The 22,706-nt window shown below is 46.4% G+C and overlaps 1 protein-coding gene across 1 annotated transcript in view; it reads left to right on the top strand.

Annotated features, from left to right (window-relative positions):
- The first annotated feature begins 1,023 nt into the window (after positions 1–1,023).
- Positions 1,024–22,706, top strand: part of MYO10 (myosin X) — a 74,613-nt gene continuing 52,930 nt past the window's right edge. Inside the window, exon 1 of the mRNA XM_078606660.1 lies at positions 1,024–1,392. Within this exon, the coding sequence (XP_078462786.1) occupies positions 1,372–1,392 (21 nt within the window). The 5' untranslated portion in view covers positions 1,024–1,371. The remainder of the gene's footprint in view (positions 1,393–22,706) is intronic.

Below are 22,706 nucleotides of genomic sequence, written 5' to 3'. Positions count from 1 at the left end.
AAAAGGCAAATGATTAATATAATACGATAGTCGTCGAAACAATATGTCTTCTCCTTACAACGCCCATGGGTATTGAGCAATGCGTTCCCAAAACCGCACTCGCATTCTTCTGCCCGAGCTATCAATGCTGCGCTGGTTCCAATTTAAAACACAAGACGCACGAATGCCTCCCCTCCCTGCCCTGACGATATGGGTATTGGAGAGCCCTATAGGCTAATGGACTAAAACACATTTGTTTGTATGTTTGTGGAGACAACATAACGGAGAGAGCTGCTTATGTCGCGTCAGTGTCGAGTCATCCGCGAAAGTTTATCGGGTCCATGGATTGAATGTGAGACCACCATGCATTAAAACAGACGTTATAGGCTGCTTTTGGGCAGCCCTGTGGCTCAGCGGTGGAGCGAGCATCTCGCAATCGGAAGGTTGTGGCTTCAAATCGTGGTTGGCGGTTGACTCAGCCCATCATCATTGACGGGGGTAGGGGGCTGTAAAATTAAAACAGTACCACTTCTTGGGGAAATTCGAGAGTGGCTGTCCTATGGATAGGCTCACCCACGCCGCAGGAATGTGGAAATTCCACCACTGGCTCAGGGCTGTAAACACAGGAAATGAGCAGCGCCTCAATGCTCATTTGAGCTGGAAATCAATGTTGACGGCGTGCTTGACGCTGCTTGCCGTCACCAATCCCGTCGTGTCCAGCGGAGCAAAGTATGGCCAAATAACACCACCCACCCACCTCCCCGCACATTTTTTTTCTGTGTAAAATATAATTCTGACCATGCTGCTCTTGTGCTGTTTCCAATTTAAACCACAAAGACGCACGCCTACCCCGCTCTCCTCGCCTCTTGCTCTCGATTCACGCCAGCGTGAGGTTTTTAAAAGTCTTGCTGCGAGGACCGAGAGGGATGGGGGGGGGATGTGAGGATTGTGCCGTGCGTCACGGCGAGTGGGCGGGCGGGGTGCAATGTGGTGGGGAGGTAGGTGGGTGGGTGTGCAAATGTCCCGTCCATTGGCGAGAACGCTCCAAGCCCTTCCCCACAACGCGCAAAACCGCGTGCGTTGCTCTGTCCCCCCCTCCCCACACGCGCGCACACACGCCGCACGCGCCGGCTGCCGGCGGCACGAGAGAATCCTCCTTCTTTTGCCCGTTCCACTCGCCCATCGGGATTAACAGCTGGACCAAGAGGAAGAGAAGGTTGGTTCGAGGATTCTGGGGTTTAGACCGCTCGACATCACTCGGCGTGTGCTGCTGCTACTGCTGCTGTTCGTGTTATCATCCAGCGGACGCAAACGCCGGCACCGGCGGTGATGTCCGCGCTGTGAGCCAGCGGAGTAAGTGGTGGAGGAGGAGGAGCGGTGAAGCGCACAGGGATGGACTGCGTCCTGCGAGAGGTGAGCTGCCTCTTGCACACACACCTGGGGGTTGAGGGCACTCGACTCCTCGTGGTGCTGCTGCTGTTTGTTGATCATGCTGCTGCTGCTCAAAATGAAACGACGAATTGAATGACTGTGCTTGCAGTGGGGCGCCGGGTTAAGAACTGAAGAAGGATCATTGCCAGAATCGTCAGCCTGTTGTATATACAGTATATGTTTATTAGGCAGTGCTAATGATGAATGGGGGGGGGGGGAGGGGTCTTACTTGATTTTCATTAGGTGCTACCAGATCGAGGAATACTTGACGCGTTGGCCAGGCTGCGTTGGTTTATTAACGCATCCTTACACATATGCCTCGCATTCTGTGCCCGGTGAGATCAGTGATTGTGTTCATGCATGGTGTAGTACTCGTGATCTACTGCAGGTCCATATTTACCGCTATGATTCATCATCATATTCAACAACCATGGTCAATCGAGATGATCACTTCCTAAAAAGAGCAGACACGTGATCCAAAGACGGCCATGGTGTTGGTTGCAAAATCGCAGGAGATGTTTCAACTTGAAAATACTGTTTATGATGCTGATGCTTCAAATATTATCCACTTCCCTATATGCCTATGGTGTTAAGGTTAGGATTGTTTAATCAAACGAGCGTGTACTGTAGACCGATGTAACCAATTGTATTTTCAGTCTCGCACTAAATAAAAGTGGCGCTCGGTGCCAATGGATTGTAAGTAAACACAGCGCTCATGGAGACGTAAGGTGGCTCGTAGTAGAGTTTGTGTCAAATTTAATACTCGCCTCTATATGCAGGATACTCATTCAATTAATTCATATAATGCCCTATCTATAATATTTTGAACGTATACGACCTCAAGTTTGTAATCAATACATGCTACCTGCTAAGACGTGGGTCCGAAACATGGTCATTAATGATGAACAAGGAACAAAAACTAAAAAGTTTGCACAGAAGCATGGAGATGTGATTGTTTGGGAATACACTGAGAGACAAAAAGAGGATTGCATGAATTCGGGAACAAATGGTTGGTGAATTACCAACTCCAAACTGTTAAGAAGTGCAAATGGGCTTGGGCAGGACATCCCTTGAAGGGATTGTAGCCGATGGTCATGAATAATGACGTCGTGGCAGCCTCGGGGTTGAAACCATCCGATAGGACGTCAACCTGGAATGTTGAGCGGTGAGATCAGTTGAAGTGCATGAGCTTGTTGGATTTAGTACATCGCAGGATTGTGAGAGATTGTGACGGCGTGGTGACGCCTTCATCTAGCAGTGAATTGATGGTTGATTATAATGGCCTCGAGGAATCTTGACAGCGGATAGCAAGCAAGTTTAAACTAATCTGGCTAGCCTATACAACACGAACATTTCTGCACTGTAATTCAAAGATGTTGCTTGTCCAATGCCAGAGTGTGTCCACGTCGCAGTAGATGCACTGCTATACATTGTGTAACTGTGATGGATTTTACAAGAGATATGCCGTACTTGACTCGGGCAATATTGATATCTGATACATAAAAAACAATTGTGGCTGAGAAACTGATGTAAATATGTATGATGCTCCAAATGGGCTACAAAAAGCTTAAAATAATGTAGCACAAATAAAGTCGGGTCCATGACTATAGCAATAAAAATTATGAACCAGCATTTTGGAATTTGTCGCCCCAAAACTGACAGCTGGGAAGTTATCATGGGTTTCACTCAGCGCAGGCTCAGTCTAAAGTTTTAAAGTGCATTGTGTGCACTTAGTGATTCGCATCCCATGGAGTGTGACAATCAACTTAACTGAAACTTGATATCACTTCCTAGTTATATATTGCACTGATAAGCACCATACAGCTGCAATATTCTAATATTCATAATACCGTTTTTTTTGGGTTAGATCGCGTAAATTTACGCGTAAATTTACGTGCTCTAACCCTCCAAAAACTGTATTATGGATATTGGTCGCGAAAGCCTAAGTGTTAAACCAATATTATCATTGGCACAATCCAATACCTAATATTGCCTAACCTGTATCAGTTAAGATATATACAGTACATGTTATTGTTGTGGTGTTCGTCGAATTTTGACTCAGCCAATCATACCTCATACATCTTCTTTCAAATGAGTTACACTCCACTTTGTGGAGGGTCCAATGTGATCCTCATGGATAGTCTGGTTTACCCTCTTAGGAATGTGGAATTTCCACCATTGACTCAGTCAGTACCATTAACTAGGACACTATGAATGAATAGTACTCTGGACACAGAGACACGTGCATATTTTTCACATTAGTCTGTGTTAAGCTGTAGACATCATTGAGTAACTTATTAAACGAAGAACATTTACATCACCGTTAAGAGTGTTCACAGCGCGGTGCTCCATATCCCGCCTTAATTTAAACGCCCACAGTCGTTACAACAAGCAACTTATTGACTGGCGCGGACTTTGGATGCTTGGGGTGGAAATCCCGAACCTAAAAAAAGTCAACGGTTTCCGCGAGCCTGGGTTTAACATTTCAGACGAAAGCGTGGCGTTGAGAGTCTGGTTCGAGCCGCTGTCTCACGGGGAGGCAGGAAGTGTGGGTGAGACATTGGTGACTACAGCTGGGTTGTTGACTTTTTTAAACACGGCAGTCGTGGGGGCACGTGGGTGGTGCGAGAACGGTGAAGCACTGCGGTGTCGCTATTGGAACTCGGCAGGGAGTTGGGGCGTGGAGACTTGAGGTCGGGGATGGTGCTGGCAGTGACGCAGACAGAAGGACAGGGTCCCCGTTCTGGCACCGAGACAGACACACAAGGCGCAATTGACGCGGGTTTCGCACAGACGGACGGGCGTGATCACTGCAGCGGTATTATCATTGCGCCACGTCACGAGGTGGGGGGGGGTCATGACGGAGTTGACAGCTCATGCTACAGCATCTGCTGCGGGTTGTTTGAAATCCATCGTGGATGCTGTGAGTTGTTTTCCTGCCTTTGTTGAGATCAGCGACCATTTCCTTCCATATTACCGGATCCTGGACAAAGTGGGGCCAAAAGTCTTGATTTATTGACTTTGGAACTGGTTCCACACCCTTAGCAATGTACACTATTTTTTAAAACGACACATTACAATGTATTAACTTGCTATGAGCTAACATGTGTTGATGTTATAACATAATGGATATTCTTTTGAGCAGCTGAGCAGGAAATGTGTGAATGGGTAAGCTTAATAAAAAAAATATAGACAAATACTATATGTATTTATATGTTGACTTAAAGCTTTCGTGACTGCAGGAATTCACCGAAAGACCCAAAGAGTGTGTATTTATATGGCTGGGATATTTTCCGGATGACTGAATAATGCCTGAACAAATGTGCTCATTTTTGTTGAAAATTACTGAGCGGTGAAAAATATATCAAAATTATAATTTTGAAAATGTAGCATCACGAGATGCACAAGCTACATTTATTATCAACGACGTTTTTTTTTATCAATCACTGATTCAAATCAAGTAATATAGGAGTACTGTGCTTACATAATTTGTCCGCGTATTTTTACGGATGTTTGTTTGAAACCCACTAATAATTCTGTACGGAGAAAACATCTTTAATTAAATTTACAAAATGTAACATTTTGCAATGTGTACAATTTACCGTTTTATCAACAAATGGTCAAATTAAGTCAACATAACATATACTCATTATTTTACTGCCCGGCATTTCTGTTATGGGGGGGTTTAAAAAAATACATTTTAGATAATTGAAATTGTGCACAGCTTTGCTTAATGGGACCCAATGGGCTCTGTGAAAATATAATTCCGCAAATGCCAAGCGTTGAAGCTGCGCACCATCTGAGTCTGCTTAACGAGGCTTCGGTGGGCAGTGATTCACGGTAGCGTTGCCTCGCAAATTCAACAGCGTCCAAGTTAGAGGCCACACGGGAGCCTCCCACCGCCACCCCTGCACTTGTTTGACCCAAAACCTGGGTTTTAGCTTCTAAATAGAAACCACGAATTTATGGCACTCAATTGATTTGCTCCTCCCACCCTCTTATTCCATCCTGCCTCTCGACTCCATCCACACTCCCCTGGGTATGGGGGAATTGACTGGTGTTTGCAGATGCCAACACTGTTTTTTTAAATGCTCTTCGGCTCATTGGCGAATGTGGGGAATGCAGGCATCGTCTTACACTTGAGTCATTAGACCCCCACGTATCCCTTGCAAATGAGACTGTTGGCTCAATGGGCTCTCAGCTTGAAAAATACAGCCCATTACTGAATTAAACACTTTATGTGTGTGCATTGGGAAGCTGCAATATGCTGATTTTACATTCGTGCGACATGGTTGCCTCTTATATTTTGAATGCTTAAATGCTTTCTTTCCTAAATGGATTATCTTATTGATCTGCACATTGGTGCGTATAGCAACGTTTAGCATCATCGTTACATTTTCCCCCTCTTGTAATGTGTATGAAAAGGACACATACAGTACATTGGAAATCTGCATGCTCATGTGAAAGTGTATTGCGCCGAGCCTGATGGCACGCCCTAATTTATTTATTGCATCCCAGTTGCGATCAGCATTCGGATAGTAATTTGAGAAGTGACATTTTTACCATTTTGCTTGTGACTCATGTGGTCCCTTCTACGTTGATTAGTGCTGCCAATGCTTCATTGCCCAAATGGCACGTGCAATTGCGTAATTGCATCACGGCTGACATAATCGTGTCCGTGTTATTTGGAAGGCATAATCCCAAAAAGCGTATGTTACAGTAGCAAACCAAAACGTTTGATCTTTGATCTTTCAACCATTTTCTGTAACACAGCCCAGATTGAGAACAATAGGTCTATGCAGATTACGTCACCCAAAAAAAGAGCCCTTTACCTTATATAGTAAAACTGCACTGCTCATACAAACACACGTCAACAAAATATTGCATAGAGTACTTTTAACAAGGTTATTTTACCACAAACACAACTTAGTTTTACACAATAATGAAAAGTGATTACTGTGTTAAGGTAAAGGTGCAGCTCTGCAATTTATGGCTTGCATCACGTCTCGTGGAAGGGGGGGGTCATCACGAGAGCCCCCACCCCCTCTGGAGGGTATTTTGGCCTACTCTTGTATGGGCAAGGTGGATGTCCCCACACTTTACCCCACCACACACGACCTGCTGATGGACGAACTGTGGCGTACCCATTACTGTATATGAGTAAACAAATTACGAGCTTGGTCTTCCTTTCTTGTTGAATAATATTTAAATGCTGTGTTAAGCAAATTCTGTCAAGTTCCATCGGTGTTGCTAGACGCCGTGATTCACACGTATGGAACTGATAACCCTTGGAAAACATAATTTGACTGTATCCGTAGCAAGGATGAACAAAATACTAACACGATCTTGTAGTATATACTGTCTTTTGTCATTGGCCTAGCAATCGCACTTTACTCTCGTCGCTGTGCCATTTGTTAACTAAATTAAAGCCAGTAGCGCAGCCCCTGACTCTCTAATTCATTTTAATGACTGCACTCTCAGCCCGACAGCTGGTGGTCTGAGATCAGCCGAATGAAATAACCACGTTAGTACAGTTGCTGGAGGAGGAGGAGGCTGATGGAGGCTGAGGGTGTTTCCTTCCAGCAAACCTCCGAGAAACAGAGAATCTGGTGTTTCAATGTGGGGAATATAAGAAACAAAAACAAAATTAGCGGGGTTTGTGTAAACAGCAAACAAAGCATTGTTGTAATTTAATAAAAGGTGCAATGTCCTTTGAAAAGGAGTCCATAACCATTAGCTGCTGGCAACAGGCCAGAGAGGGAGCAAGCGGCCGCTGTTTTATTTTTATTTTTTTATTCACAGAGGCCAGTGACATTTGGCGTGCCATCTGTGGTGCTGCCACTTCAATGGAAGCCCCCACGTGTGGAGCCTTGCTCGGCTGCTGCCTTGGGTGATGGATAGGTGACTGCCAGACTTAGACCCCCTCCGGGGATAGTCCTTTTGGTGGCACGGTGTGGAAACTCGTGAGCCGCTAACTTGAGCTGTAAATGCCCGTTTTTTGCCTCTTGTCTGGAAGCAAAGTGTTAATCGGATACTCGGTGCAATAAACTCGCATGTAGTTGAGGATGAATGTAGGACTGAACAATATGTTCTGTACTCTTTGGTTCTTTCAGTAAAGTCACGTAGGTATAAATTAAAATAAAATAGATCATGTGATCTATTTTATTTTATACCTATGTGACTTTACTGAAAGAACCAAAGATTATGGATTCCTGCAGTCACGAAAGCTTCAAATCAAGAATATATTCTGTGTCCAGACTAAAGTATTTTACATGAGAGTATTGTAAAATAGTCCTTTGGTTGCTTTTGTAAAAAAAACCCACTGCTTTACAATAACAGCCAAAGGAGGGAACATGCCCAAGAGGACGAGATGAGCTCGTGTGCAGGAGCCAGATGGATTGTGGTGGGGAACGGTAGTGTAGTGGTTAGCGCGCTGCACTACGAACCTGGCGTCCCGAGTTCAATTCACACGGCCATCACCAGTGACGATTTATCTGAACCGGTCCTGGGTCTCCCCTAGGTCTACTCAGCCTCAAATGAGTACCTGGTGTGGTGTGTGACAAAGGCGTGGTGCTGGCCACCCACCCCTCTGTGTACTGTCCCGGCCTTAATAGGTGCTCGCTAACAACATTTTCCCCAAAAGTCTGTTAAGGATATACGGGAGATCTTTGTTTCATTGAGGGATGCTGACGACTTTGCAAGACCTTCATCCAACAGCGGATAGATCACAGAGATTGATGATGCTTGTAAAGCATACATTTGAATGTTTTGGAATCATTTTAATGATCACATTACAATACTGTACAGCGAAACTCCTTGTATATGACACACCCACAAATGGTGTACAAGTCCAAAAGTTTATTCGCATTGGAAAAATTATATTTTCTCGTTTTACTCTTGTACACCGTCACATGTTAAAATAATTCCACGATTTTTTTTTACTAGAGTGGGAGAAAAAAAATAGATATTCATAATTTATATTTCACAAGCCTTGTTTTTGTGGAAAACTATTTATTTAATGGAAAATGGGAAGTTAGTTGTGGTTTTATGACAGTTCTGTACAGGGTTTGCGATTGCTTTTGATTGGAGCATTCACAGGAGAAAAGGCTGCTCACCGGTTCTCACTCGGAGAGCCGGGGAGTGTCTCGTCTCAGGCCTTTGTCCCCATTCACTTAGCAGACCTGTGACAGCGGCTGAATAATTCCATGCTCTGTATTCCATGCGCAAACCATTGCTATTTCAATAGAATGATATTGATCATGACAAGTCGATAATCTAATTTTTTTCCGCTAATTTTATTCTAACGGACTTGTCAGGCAGGTTTCTGTTTAACGGGATAACACGTACGTGAAATCACAAATTGCGTCAAATACGCGTTCATAATACGTTGGTAATTCCCAGCCCTTTGTCGATCAACTGCTAGATGAGCCCCCCCCCCCCATCCTGCATCATTCATGGGGGTTGTTTGACCATACTTCACCACGCTGGTCAATGCATGTTTGTGAATGGGGGGCCCAGGGAGGACCAGTTCAGATCTCAAACCCCACTGGTTTTAGATGCAACTGGGAACCAAACGCAGTTCCTCCGAGTTTAAACCGCATCACGTTCACCGCTTTGCCACCACTCCTCACTCAACCTCCCCCCCCCAAAAGCATAACTGTTTGTTGTGTCTTTTTTTGGAAAATATAGTCTATGACAAAACAAAAAGGTTACAAAATCTTCCAGGTAATTTTCCAAAAAGAGCAAATCCGAGAACAACAATGATGATGATGCACCAAGTGGCTTTTCAAACAGCTCAGGTTTCTCCTGCCACATGGCTCCTGATAAGCGTGTCAGCCAGAGACAATTAGCCTCGTGCGCTGGGGAGGTACCCACTGGGGTCATGTTTATGCCAGTGCTGAATGAATCTCGAATGAAAAAATCGTCTCTTGTCAGTGGATTAACATAAGGCGAGGTCGCTGTAATGGGAGCGGAACGACCTGAGAGAGTGGGCAAAAAAAACATCTTAGTAGAAACCTCTCGTGCCCAAAAATGCCTTGAAACTAGAGAGAGATTTGTGATTTATCATTCACTGCGTCAATTAGAAATGTGCTCCATAAACATTCCATCTAACTGTAGGGGTGTCAGATAAGCCGTGCTCTGCTGGTGAATCTCTAAACATGCATATTTCCAATGGCTCTTATTTCACATGAATGCATAGAATTCATTGCATTTGTATTGGTAGGGACAAGTAACTCTTCCACGATTTCATATGAAGTGCTTCAATGCTTAGGCAAGTAAAATTTCGTCCTCCTATATCTCCATTCCCAGCAGTTTTATAAATTTGCATCATTCAGGGTCACAATTGAGTAAACTAAAATCAATGATCTTTAATTTACATTATATTTCCCATCTCGCTCATATTTGTTATTCTCGGTTGTGCTATTTTGTTCACTGTGTTATCCTAAATGTAACAAAAAACGATGTGCATACTGAACATTGTAAATTATTTCAGACACGAGTCATCATCTTAAGAATATATTTTAATCCAATGAGTCGATGGCATCGTCACATGTCGACTAACCACATGACGGGAATTTCACTCACCCCCATGGGGTTGATGAGCTGAGTCAATACGGCCGGGAATGAAACCGACGATTTTATGACTGGAACGCTGCTACTCTGCCAACTGAACTATGTCCAAGTTTAGCATCAACAACTGTCCTGTAGACTAAGCAAATTGCGCAGTGTTCCTTTCAGCAGTTTTCCGCGGCGCTTCAGGGGGAAATAAACATGGGTTGGGGAAATGACACAGACGTTGTGCTTGGTATCGGAGAGGGAGCAGCGCATCTCCTTGTATTGTGCCAAGTGAAGCATTTATTACGAACCCCCATCCGCCACACGCACGCTGCTGCTCCAGTGATGCCCTTAACCAGTGGAATGGCAAACCAGATTTCCTTTCTTTAATGCAGCCGGGCTCAGCCAGCTGCTTTTTTTTGTTTTTGACACAGAGGGCCGGGTGTGTACTTTCTCTTATGTTTATCTCTGCTGATTTGTATGGCTAGCTGCCATGTGCTGCTGCTTTGGCTGTTGGCACATTGTTTTGATCCTTGTCTCCTTCTTGATAGGGATACCAAACAAAGCTGGTTCCGGTTCCAGACTCCTAACATAGGCTCGTCACTTGTAATGGATGATGACTTCTGTTATTTCTATTATAAACAACTCTGTGCAATATTAGATATAAAACAATGTTCTTTATGCACTACATTGCTAGCGTTGGATATGGAATGTTACCACCATTGCATTTTTTCAGCAGTAGGACAAATCGTTTTTGAATAAAGATGTATGCATAATGTGTAGTTTATATATATAAACACAGGATGTTGTTATACAAGACACTTTGAAGGCATATACATTACAATATTGGAAGTACTCTACCATGCAGTACTAACTTGCCAAGGAAGAAATGTAAAACTGCACAGTAGAATGTTCCCAATGTACAGAAATGAATGATAATATTTTACAAAAATACCATAGCAAAAGCTGGATATAAGCACACTCCGTGGCAGCGAGGCCACGTGTGCTTATATTACGAGTGGGCTTGTATACAAAAATTGCCTTTAACCCCCTTTTGTGTAATGCAGTGGTTTTCAACCCATAGATCACGCACGCCTCCCAGGGGGTGGGGAGGCCAAAGCCTACTGGGAGATGGTAGGGGGGTAGGCCCTCACATGGATACCGTGCATGATACATTTTTAAAATGTGCATGGGGAACGTCAGTGCCACGTTGCAGCGACAAAACACAAGAATACACAACAACGCACCAAGATTGTTAAGTGCCATGAGTGGATTTGAGGGTCGGGGGGCACCCGGGGGGGCACCCGAAGGGGCCAGTGGGGTGATTTTGGGTGCCTCGAAACAAAAAGATGGAGGCACTGAAATAATGTGAGGATGTATTACTTATATCTCAACTGCGATTGGTAAGGTGTGCTTGCAGCATATACACATTGCATTGCACTGTACTAATCGTTTATATCAATTTGCAAATCTGCTACTGGATAAAGGCTCTCCTAGTGTTGGCCATAGGGTGTGTTTCACCTTCACCACTATGGCTAGTTGGGGATGAATGTAGGGGGGGGGGGGGGTGCACCAGGACAAGTTCAGACACTGTTTCGCTCGGCCACGATGTTAACAGGGGTTGGGAATCCATACTCGCGTCGCAAGGTTCATAGCAAAATGCGCAGCCCACTCCTCCACCACTCCAGCTGAAATAACGGTACAATTCTATCCACTGCTGAATGAGGGCCTCCCCACACCATGCTGGTCATGGGGGTTATTTGAGCATTCAAAGGTCAGTGTGGGTTGGTGGAGGTGGGGGCACATAGATATGTGGGTTATATGTTAGTACAGTACAGTAATGACATTTGAGGAGATTGGGAATATTCCGGGTAATTTGATCAAATAATAATAATAAGTATAGTGCTATAAATGTTTATATTGTGGAGAGAGTTTGCCATGTTTTTTTCTTTTGTGTTTAATAAAAAGACCTTTTGTTAATAGCTCATATTATCCCTTCAAATCAGCTATGAAAATGCAGGAACGACTGCTGAGTATGCATATGGCAGTGTCCTTCTGGCCCGGCTGTGTTTGCTGATACCACTTTCATAATTAATTCAAAGCACTTTATTTTTATGCCAAACTTTTCCAGGTAAAGGATGTTCGATTTTCAGATGACCGTTGTGAATGTTTCATTAATCACGTGCAGTGCCCGTAATGGATAATTCCAAAAGGTCCTTGTGCATTGGCCCACTTTCAGCTACAAGCTATATGTTTTGCACGCATTGTTCTAAATAAATATTTTTACACATATAAAACTGTAAAACTTTGGAAGCCAGTAATTTGTTCTTTAAGGAAGATCCACAAGCGTAATTTTGTCGATTCAACAAATTGTAGTCATTTTGGTGAAATGGCTTTGGTTGCAAGGGGTGCAAAATTTCCTGGGATATAGCTGGATGCCACTGTACCGTCATATTTGTCTTAATGGAGTGGTAAATGGTGGAGAGAGATTGATTTTCTTTTTCCATCATGATTCGAGACTTACATCGTGTCAGTGTTCAATGGCACCGTTGTTATAAATGTGTTGGCACTGGATGCCAATTGCACACTTTCACTTTGTAAATTTACATTTGTATGCTAAAATTACTTTGATAGAAATTTAAAGTAACGATCTATAATTTAGATTAAAGTTTTAGTTTTTCTCTTTGGGTGTATTTTTTATATGATGCGATGCACTTTGCAAAGGTAAAAATGCATGTACTGGATTTGTTTTACTCTGTTAAAATACAATAATTGCAGTAGTAGCTATCGTTTATGCTGTATTGGCATCATAAAAACAACAGCAGTTTATCCTTTGCACCATACGGTGTTATCAACTTCCCTCTCGGTGGGTTTGGTGTGGGTGGGAAATGGCTGTGGATTGATATGCATTTATAACTTATCACAACCGAAACCCAGACGGGCGCAAAAAACCCGTGGTTTGTAGTTAAGTTGGTGACGTGCATCGCGTTGACATTGGATATAAGTTGAGAATGTCTGGGCAGATGCGAGAGGCACTCAAATCCTCTTTCATACCCGTTTATCAGCGCAAAATGCTTCTGAGTGTCAGTGTAGCATTTTTTTTGCTAATTATTCAATTGTTACATATAAACATTTACAGAATCAAATTAATGAAAATTGCATTTTTCTGAGTAAGGCTCTCTTACAGTGCTCAATGCTAGATTTCCAATGTACATAGTTACGGTTATTCATATCATTATCATCTATTATTCCTATTATGTATTAGTCCTGTTTATGAACTGGCCCTGTTTTGATTCTATACAAGCTCTGTAAACCCTCCCTTTTGCATGTAATGTGCTTGCACCGTTGTATCGTTTGTTCGATAAAACCCTGTAAACATTTCTTTCCCGTGTAACGTGCTCAGCCACTTTGGCTGGGTCACGATGGAAAAGAGTTTCTTAAGCTCAACGGGCCTTCCCCGAAATAAAATTACTGACCAATGTGACAACACTCGCCCACAATTTGTTTTACCGTAAAATGGACATATCAGTGTCAACCATAGTTGCTGTGAGTTGAGCAATATCAACGCAAACAGCTGAGGCTGGTTGCACTTGTGGTTGTCAGATATAAGCCGTTGCTGGATTTGGCGATTTCACAGAATGCGGGTCCCCCGTCACATCAGCGTGCATCCTTCACTTTGCTTTGAACAAACATGCTCAAGTTCTCGTGGGAGAAAATTAGATGAAGCTTATATTTTTTTTTATTATAACTTTGTACATTTTGTCCGCTTTTAAGTCTTCTTATTGTAGACTAACATTAAACTGTCTACCTCCTACATGAAAAGTCAGTTTATATGGAAGTGATCCATTTATGAATATATAATTCATATGAAAGATAACTTACAGAAAACATCAAACACATTACTAACATCCACATTCAGCGCAGTTAAAGATGGTGTAAGTACTGTGCTGTGGTCTGGAATTAATTGGATAAAATTAGCAGTCTGCGGGTTGGAGAAGGGGTAAGGTGGAGCCAGGACCGGAATAACACATTTCTGCGGAGGGAGTTGGTAGGAACGTTGGGTTTCTCGGTCAATGGCCAGGGTCAACGGCGGCGTGGTGTATTCCGCAAATATGCCCGACTGAGGGCGGGCACAAGCCGGCGTGAGTAGGTTAAACGTTGAGTTTTATCAGGGCACCACGGGGTGACCAGCCCCTCCGCACCCAACCCCACCCCTCCCACCCCCCTCCCAGCCCCTCCCCACCCTCCCCTCCCCACCCAGCCCCACCCTCCCCACCCTCCCCTCCCCACCCAGCCCCACCCTCCCCACCCAGCCCCTCCCCGCCCTCCCCTCCCCATCCAGCCCCTCCCTCCCCACCCAGCCCCTCCCTCCCCACCCAGCCCCTCCCTGCACGATGGACGGACACAATAATCCCCTGTGGGCTGGTGTAACCAGGAGGTTCCTACCAGTATCACTCACCACTGATGCTTCGCCATGGTGGGGGAATTGAACTCTGTTCAACGGGTTCATAGTGCAGTGAACTACCGACTTTGCAGCAGCTCCATCCCCATACAGATATTGTACGGTCTGGTGCATGGTGCATAGAGCAAGTGTTCCTAATTGGTAGATGTCCAATGCAAACTACAATATAAAATAATAGTTTTTTTACATGGAAGTAAAATATTTCATCACAGTATTTATACATGAAATACATTCACAAGGGGATTGGTACATACTATAAAAACGCAGCATTTGCAGAACGTCATCAAAACACAAATATATTATTTTGCGGTTATCTTTTAAGAATTGGAGCACGGAATAGATACCATGTCCAGGCTCGTATCACTGCCCTGCAGTCCATTGCATTAGACCTCCACTTGCCAGCAGGGGGTTTTATTTCAGAAAATCGTGACCACAGGGGTAAATGTGTCTACAGTATTTGTGAAAATGCTTGTGGCTCTTCTCCCACGTCTTCTATCAGTGGTGAGCCTTGGTGTGTGTGTGTAATCACATCGATTTGTGAGTTGTGTGATCGTCTGTGTTTGCATATAGATATACTCAATCATACTTTCTTCTGTTTGGTAATATTGATCATAATTTCTATACTGATGGCACACAGCTTTACATATCCAGCCTAATCGCTGTCCATTCTTTTACACCGCGTTGTGGATAATCTCTGCCGTTATCGCGTTCAATGCACCAAACGCACGAGTCTTTATCATTGGCAGGAAATCAGTCCTCAATAATGCCTCCACCTACAACGCACTCCTCAGAAACACTGGTGTTAAACTTGCCAAGATTTTCTAAAACCTGGGTGTCATCCTAAATGGTGAATACTATTTTTCCTCTCACAACTCAACTTCCGATTAACACGGTTGGCTATGTACGGTTTGAAATATGTTCAGTATACTTTATATACCTGTGAGATATCCCTACACCCACCACTCTCTTCCTCCCTCTGCAGATAAAGAGCTCTATCCAAGCCTTCATCACCTGTCTCCTTTACTACTGAAGTATTGGAAAATGACGGCAGGAAACTCCTTGACGGGAACACACTTCTTTTATTAAATCTTGACTTGTAACAATACAACGCGTGGCCTCTCTTCTTCACAATGCGCTTCTCTTGACTCTGGATTCTGTGCTGCCGGCTCTCTGTGCCTCGTGTAGACTCCGCGCCTCGGCTACACTCCTCTCTCGCCTCGTGTAGACTCTGCGCCTCTGCTACACTCTCCACTCGCCTCGTGTAGACTTTGCATCTCTCTCTCTGGCTACACCGTATGCATACTCGGCTCGTGTAGACCTTCCTCTCTCGCTGGCTACACCGTATGCATACTCGGCTCGTGTAGACCGTTCTCTCTCGCTGGCTACACACTATACATTACTCAGCTCGTGTAGACCGTTCTCTCTCGCTGGCTACACACTATACATTACTCAGCTCGTGTAGACCGTTCTCTCTCGCTGGCTACACACTATACATTACTCAGCTCGTGTAGACCGTTCTCTCTCGCTGGCTACACACTATACATTACTCAGCTCGTGTAGACCGTTCTCTCTCACTGGCTACACACTTATACCTTACTCTCCTCTACTCTCCATTACTCTCCTCTCCGGGCTCTATCTCTGCACCTTCGTCTTCATTCTTAGATGGTTCCACTTCTGCCCCTGCTCCTCTGTGCATCACCTTATATACCCCTTCTTCCCGGGAGACGGAGCGGATGCGGACCTCAACGTCGGCACCGCTCCTCAGTTACCCAATCCCCACGCGCTATCCCTACGATCCGGTTCCGCTCAGCGCGTGTTTCCACTCCCCGACCAATCACACCGCGCTGCTACCCGATCACTCCCTCTGGGCGCGTCACCGGCACACAGCCAATCAGCAGCACTACCCCCACCCGCGCACTGACGCCTGCTCCTCCCCGTCAGCGCGCGTCACCACACACACACCCGTACATACGCGCTGGCACACGACATATACACCCAGCGCGTATCACCACTACATCACCCCCTCCCACATAGCTCGCAGCCGGCCCGGCTGCTAACAACAACCAACCGCGACGATAAAACGACAACCAACAAAAAAAACCCCGTAACCCCCCGAGTGTGCCCCGTAACATAACACAACAACAACAACAACAAGAATAACTATGTACAGATTGACAATGAACCCGAAAAGTCAACAATAACACGATACGAGCAAATTCGAAACGAACGCGCCCCACGTCCCTGCGACTACACGCAGTGACGAGGCGCTCCAACTGCCCCGACTCCTCACGAGGCAGGTCATGCAAAGTAGCACGACCTGGCGCGAGTCCGTCTGGCTGGTCCATCGTATGGGGCGGGACACTGACGACCGTCCGGCGGTTCCGGCTGCTCCAGACGGCGCGGAACGGGCCTGAAAGGGCCGGCCCCGCCACGGAGATCCGGCCGCCGGTGATCGGCAGCTGTCAGTTCCGAGACACCTGGGAGCAGATCAGGCGAAAATACGTGTGGATCAGGCAGAGACATTTCCCCCTCTGGGTCGCCGGTCACGTCACACGCCCGGCCATCACGACACAAGGGGAGGCCATATGGAGGCGAGAACGGTTTCAGTCGGGAGGGGTGAACGTACCACCGGCGCTTTCCCCACTTTATCTGAACGCACTGGGGCCGTGCAACGCGCACGACCTCCACGGGTCCCCTCCACGGTCTCAACAATTTAGGCGACGTAGCCAAGGGTGCCTGAGGGCAATGCAGCCAGGCCCTGTCACCTGGTTTCCATTCGTGCATGGACACCTTCCGTGCCCGCAACCGTTCATTAGCAATTTGGCGAGCCCGCGAATTAAGCCGCGCGGCCTCCCTCGCCTCTGTCAGCTTGTGAATATTAAACTTAATATGTTCTGCCAAATTAGAATTAGTTCGTGGGGCGGACAGGCCAAGTTGCGTTTCTATTGGCGGGTCAGCTTCCCGACCGTACATCAAATAGAATGGGGAAAACCCCGTAGCTGCATGGGGGGCCATTCTATACGCGGCAAGGACTCCCGGGACCTGCAGGTCCCAATCTACATGTGCCTCGCACACCTGCTGGCACAGCATGGAAGTCAAGGTTTTGTGGAGTCTCTCCACCATCCCGTCAGTCTGCGGGTGGTACGGGGAGGTACGCACCTTCTTGGTACCCAACAGATCGCACACCTCTTGCAACAATTTACTCGAAAATTTTTTACCTTGGTCGGTCAGCAGGCGTTCGGGAGCCCCCTTGTCCAGGACATAGCCCTGGACGAAGGCATCCGTCACAGCCGCTGCCGACTGGTTAGCGAGAGGCCACGCCATAGGCCATCGGGTAAAGTATTCGACCCCCACTAACAAATATTTATTCCCTCTCGGCGTGACTGGGAAGGGCCCCAAAATATCGAGTGCAACGAGCTCGTTGGTACGCGAGACCTGAATAGATTGCAGCGGTGGATTAGCTGCCACGGCCGGTGGTTTACGCCTGGCGCACTCAACGCACCCCTTCAGAATATGCACCACATCACTTCCCATTCCCGGCCAGTAATAGTCACGCTGAAGCAGGGCAAGCGTCTTGTTAACTCCCAAGTGCAAGAGGCGTTCGTGTGCCGCCAAGACAACCCTCCCCCTCACAGCGGAAGGCACCACGAGTGCGTTCCGCCGGGACAAACTGTCCCATTTCAATAACACGCCCCGCTCAAGTACATAGGAGCCGGTACGCTCCTGGTCCCCCTCGGGACCCCCAACCTTGCGGCGCAATGCTAGCAGCGAGCTGTCCGCCATCTGGAGGCGGCCCCATTCGCTGAGCGACAGCGAGAGCAGCGAGTCCCGACCCTGAGAGGCAGTGGAATCATCCCCGATCGGTGCGCCCGCTGTCGCAGCCAGTGCCCCCATCTCCCCCGCAAGCGTCGGTTTACAGCGCGCCGATCCCGACAAACACGCGCATTCATCACAAGGCAACAACCGCGACAAGCAATCGGCATTCGTGTGTCGCAACCCCTTACGGTACGTAGTCGTAAACTGATAGTCCTGGAGGACTTCCAACCAACGCGACAACTGGCCCGAGGGCTGGGCGACCCTCAATGAATACTGTAGCGCCGCGTGGTCCGTTCGGACTGTAAAGTGACGACCATAAAGATATGGCCTAAACTGCTGCACAAAAAAAACAATGGCAAGCAGCTCGCGACGGGTGACACTGTAGCGCTGCTCCGCCGGAGACAACACCCTACTACCGTAGGCGACAACTCTTTCGACACCCCCAACGACTTGGGATAGCACCCCCCCAATGCCCGTGTTGCTAGCATCCGTGTCCAGCAAAAAGGGACTGGCAAAATCGGGATAACACAAGGGTGGGGCACCCACCAAGGCGTCCCGGAGGGAGCGAAACGCGGCCTCCTCCTCCGGTCCCCATTTGAACTTCACTCCCTTCGCCGTTAGAGCGTGCAAGGGTTTTGCAATAGTGGCGAAGTGCTCAACGAACCGCCGATAATAAGAAGCAAACCCGATGAAACTACGCACGTCGGAAACGGACGTAGGTGTCGGCCACGAACCGACACAATCCGTCTTCGCGGGATCGGTGGAGATCCCCGAAGAATCGACAATGTGACCCAAGTATCTAACGGAACTACGAAGGAGGTGACATTTGGCCGGTTTAAATTTCAACTTAGCCGATCGCATTCGCAAGAACACCCCTCTCAATCGCCGGAGGTGTTCCTCAAACGTTTTACTGAAAACAATGACATCGTCCATATAAATCAAGCATGTATCCCACTGCAAGCCCGACAAAACCAGCTCCATAAGTCGCTGAAACGTCGCTGGAGAGGAGTGAAGTCCCATGGGTAACCGGTTAAACTGGAACAGCCCCCCTGGAGTCCGAAATGCTGTCTTAGGTTTCGACTCTTCGTCGAGCGGCAACTGCCAAAACCCCGATAACAAATCAAGAGTCGAAAAATATCGCGCACCAGACAATGCATCGAGGGACTCATCCATCCTGGGGAGCGGATACGCGTCAGCCACAGAGATCTTATTCAGGCGACGGAAATCAACGCAGAATCGCAGGGACCCGTCCTGCTTCTTAACCAGCACAATAGGCGCTCCCCACGGGCTAGAGGAGGGCGAAATAATATCGGCTTCTAGCATATCGTTAACAGCCGACTGAACATGTTCCTTCTCCACGGGACTCAGTCGGAAGGGATTTAGCCTGACCGGCGCCGCATCGCCCGTTTCAATGTGATGGTGCAACAAATCCGTGCACCCAATGTCATACTTATGTTTACTGAATACATCAGAGAATTCAATGAGCAACTCGCGCAGCGCACCCAACTGCGCCGCCGACAAATCGTCCGAGGCGGCACATAACGAATGGACCCACTCAAGGTCTTCCCTTGGCTCAACGTTCCGCGCGGGGCTCGAGCCCACCTGCGCAACCAACCCATCATCCCCAGGGACCTGCGCCGCGTGAGCCAGCACGGTGCCCTGCGGAATGACAGCTGGTCGCGACCCCGCGTTCAAAACCATCACAAACGGATCCCTGTCAGCCCGCACCAAAGTGTGAGCCACCGATAAATCAAGACCCCCGACAGCCTTGTTAGAAGGACCCAAAAGCATACTCTGTCCCGAAGCCTCCCTCACCCATGGTTTCCGCAACCGGAGGGGAATCAACATCTGTGAACCCGGGGGCACTTGCACTGTCTGCGTCGCCACCGCTTGTATCGTAGCGCACGCCGTCCGAATGTCAGTAGGGCCCGTCAAAAATGAAATCCGGCGACCCGATGGCAGTTCAATGCATCGTTGATCGATAAGAATTTTAATGGGCATTTTAGCCAAAAAGTCAGTGCCCAAAAGACACGGAACTGCCAAAGAAGACGAAACGAAAACGGGTCCCGACAATTTGATATCTCCAATGCAAATGGACGCCCTAACCTGACCGATAATGCCCAACGATCCCCCATTAGCGGCGTAAAATGGCACATCCACTGGAAGCAGCGGACGACATTGGACCGGAAGAATATTATAAATGAGGTCCGATATAATAGTTGCCGATGCCCCCGTGTCCACTAACACCCTAATCTCAACCCCATCAATAGATCCCGTAACAACGGACGAACCCGCCGAAGCAGCCACAATTCTATGCCCCAATTCCGCCCATTCAATGTCTCCCTGGTCCCGGCCGAACCCCCCTCGCCGAACCGAATCCCCGAACCTTAACCGGCCCTCCTCCGCGTCCCATGTGTGCCGAATAAACAGGCCGAGCGTGTGAGGTGCCGCGACTTGCCGGGGATTGTAGAGATGACTTGGGCTCTCGGTCGTCGTCCAGCCGAGCTCCCATGGCTCATATATTCTTACGTCTTTTTGCCGTACACAATTCTTCTCTCCCTGTACTGTCTTCCCCCTGACTTCCCCCTTTCACTTAAAAAAACCCCTTCCTCTTCCCCACAATCTCATAACACAAATGTCTTCCTTTTCCTACAGTGCTTTGAGATGCGGTGGCATTTAAATGCTGTATACATTCAAATGAGTGTTGTATTGATGTGTGTTACCTGGCCAGTTTGTGTATCTAGTTGTAAATGGTTATGTATGCATACTGTAAATATTATAGGCATCATCACATGTTAACGCAGTTTTGACCTTGTCATTCGAGTTCACCGCAGCACGCAAATTGTGTGGGTGTTGTGGTTGCCTGATAATCATAACCAGAGTGCCATAATAATCACTAGGATTCAGAAGAACCATTAAATCCAGGGCAGAACGACTAGCGCATCATGCAGCAGCTTCTACAAAATTGTCATATTTATTTAAATAGAAACGCATTAATAGTAGGCTGCCCTGTATACGATATTTACATTACATATAACTCTATGATTTATATATAAAATAATGTTTGTGTGCACAGTATTTTGATATAGAATTACATTGACATCATGTCACATTGTTGAACTACAAATCTTAATAGGGTGATCAGTGAGGGTTAGTGGCCTGGTCATTCGCCCTGGTAACCCAAGTTTATTTCCAACTGCCATGTCCTCCAATAAAAGATATAATTTTTCCCACAAAATTGTACAAACCCCATTGTGTTTATAGGTGTCATGTAATGAGATGAAGAAATTCACTTTTGGAACTGGCACAGCTATCATTGCGCAACCTTGTGTCGGAGATTGAAAATGACGTCACAGAACTACTTCTAAATTAATTTTGCTCAGGCCTTGCCTTCAGCAATCGGTGCGTACTTTTAATATCTTCTTGGTTCTTTCGGTAAAGTCACGTAGAAGGGAAATAATAAAATAATAAAAATAAAACATAATAAAATAATTCTCACGACGTTTCGGCCATAACGCAAGCAGCCGTCCTCAGGTGAAGACCAGGTCTGTCGGGGAGACAGCGTCTGAATGAAACACCACCACGCTTGGAGCGTATATTTAAGCTGGGTTGGAGGTGGAAGAGCGCCTTGACAAAATAATTTGCATATCAAGAGGAATTTAGCATATTTATGGGAAATGCAGATATGTGATTTGACCTACTTGTGAAATACGTAGGAGGTGGGCGGGGGGTTTCAAAGTCATATTATTACTTTTAATATGCCCAGCAAAGGAGTGTTTTCGTAGCATATCAATACAACCAGAATATTAGTGGCTGAGACCATTAACCGACTCGATAGCCCTGGCTCTCAAGCACAGTTGGCTCCCTGAATCTGAGCCGAAGAGCGCAGAGATTGCTGGCTCATTGCCACGACATGGCATGGGCATCTGAGCAACCAAAACCACCTTTATCCCAAACTGTCCCTTGTTTCAACATCTATGATTATCATTGCCTCCGAAAGTGATGTCAGGCAGCCAGCCAGCCAAGGGATCCGTCCAACTTTCCTCAAGTGGTTTTGGCAACAAACCTTCTTTTGTTTAAATCCATGTTTTCAAAGTACTGTACTCCAATTGCATTATTAATGCTATTGTTACTCTATTTGGGCAATGAGGTTAAGATATGTGTATAATTCAGTAATAACAAAAACATATCTAATACAATAAGCGAGAGAGAAAATACGTTTAACCGTTAAAATAACTAAGCTCTGTGATGTGTTTTCGAGTTGTAACCACGTGTTCGGTATGATGTCCAACATTTCACTTCATGTGCTGGGAGCTTTTTCAGGAAAATTCAGTTCCTAAAGATAGAAATTCAGTCGATCATTCTGCTGGACAACACGTGGTACAACTCAAAAACACATCGGAGAGCTGTGCTGCGCAACAGAGTAACCTATGCAGTAATACAATGATTTGCTAGAATGCGT

The sequence above is a fragment of the Lampetra planeri genome, chromosome 2 (genome assembly GCF_965212315.1).
Source record: "Lampetra planeri chromosome 2, kcLamPlan1.2.h2, whole genome shotgun sequence".
NCBI lineage: Eukaryota > Metazoa > Chordata > Hyperoartia > Petromyzontiformes > Petromyzontidae > Lampetra > Lampetra planeri.
The sequence above is the reverse complement of the archived record's forward strand: the minus strand, read 5'-3'. Positions and strand labels throughout refer to the sequence as shown.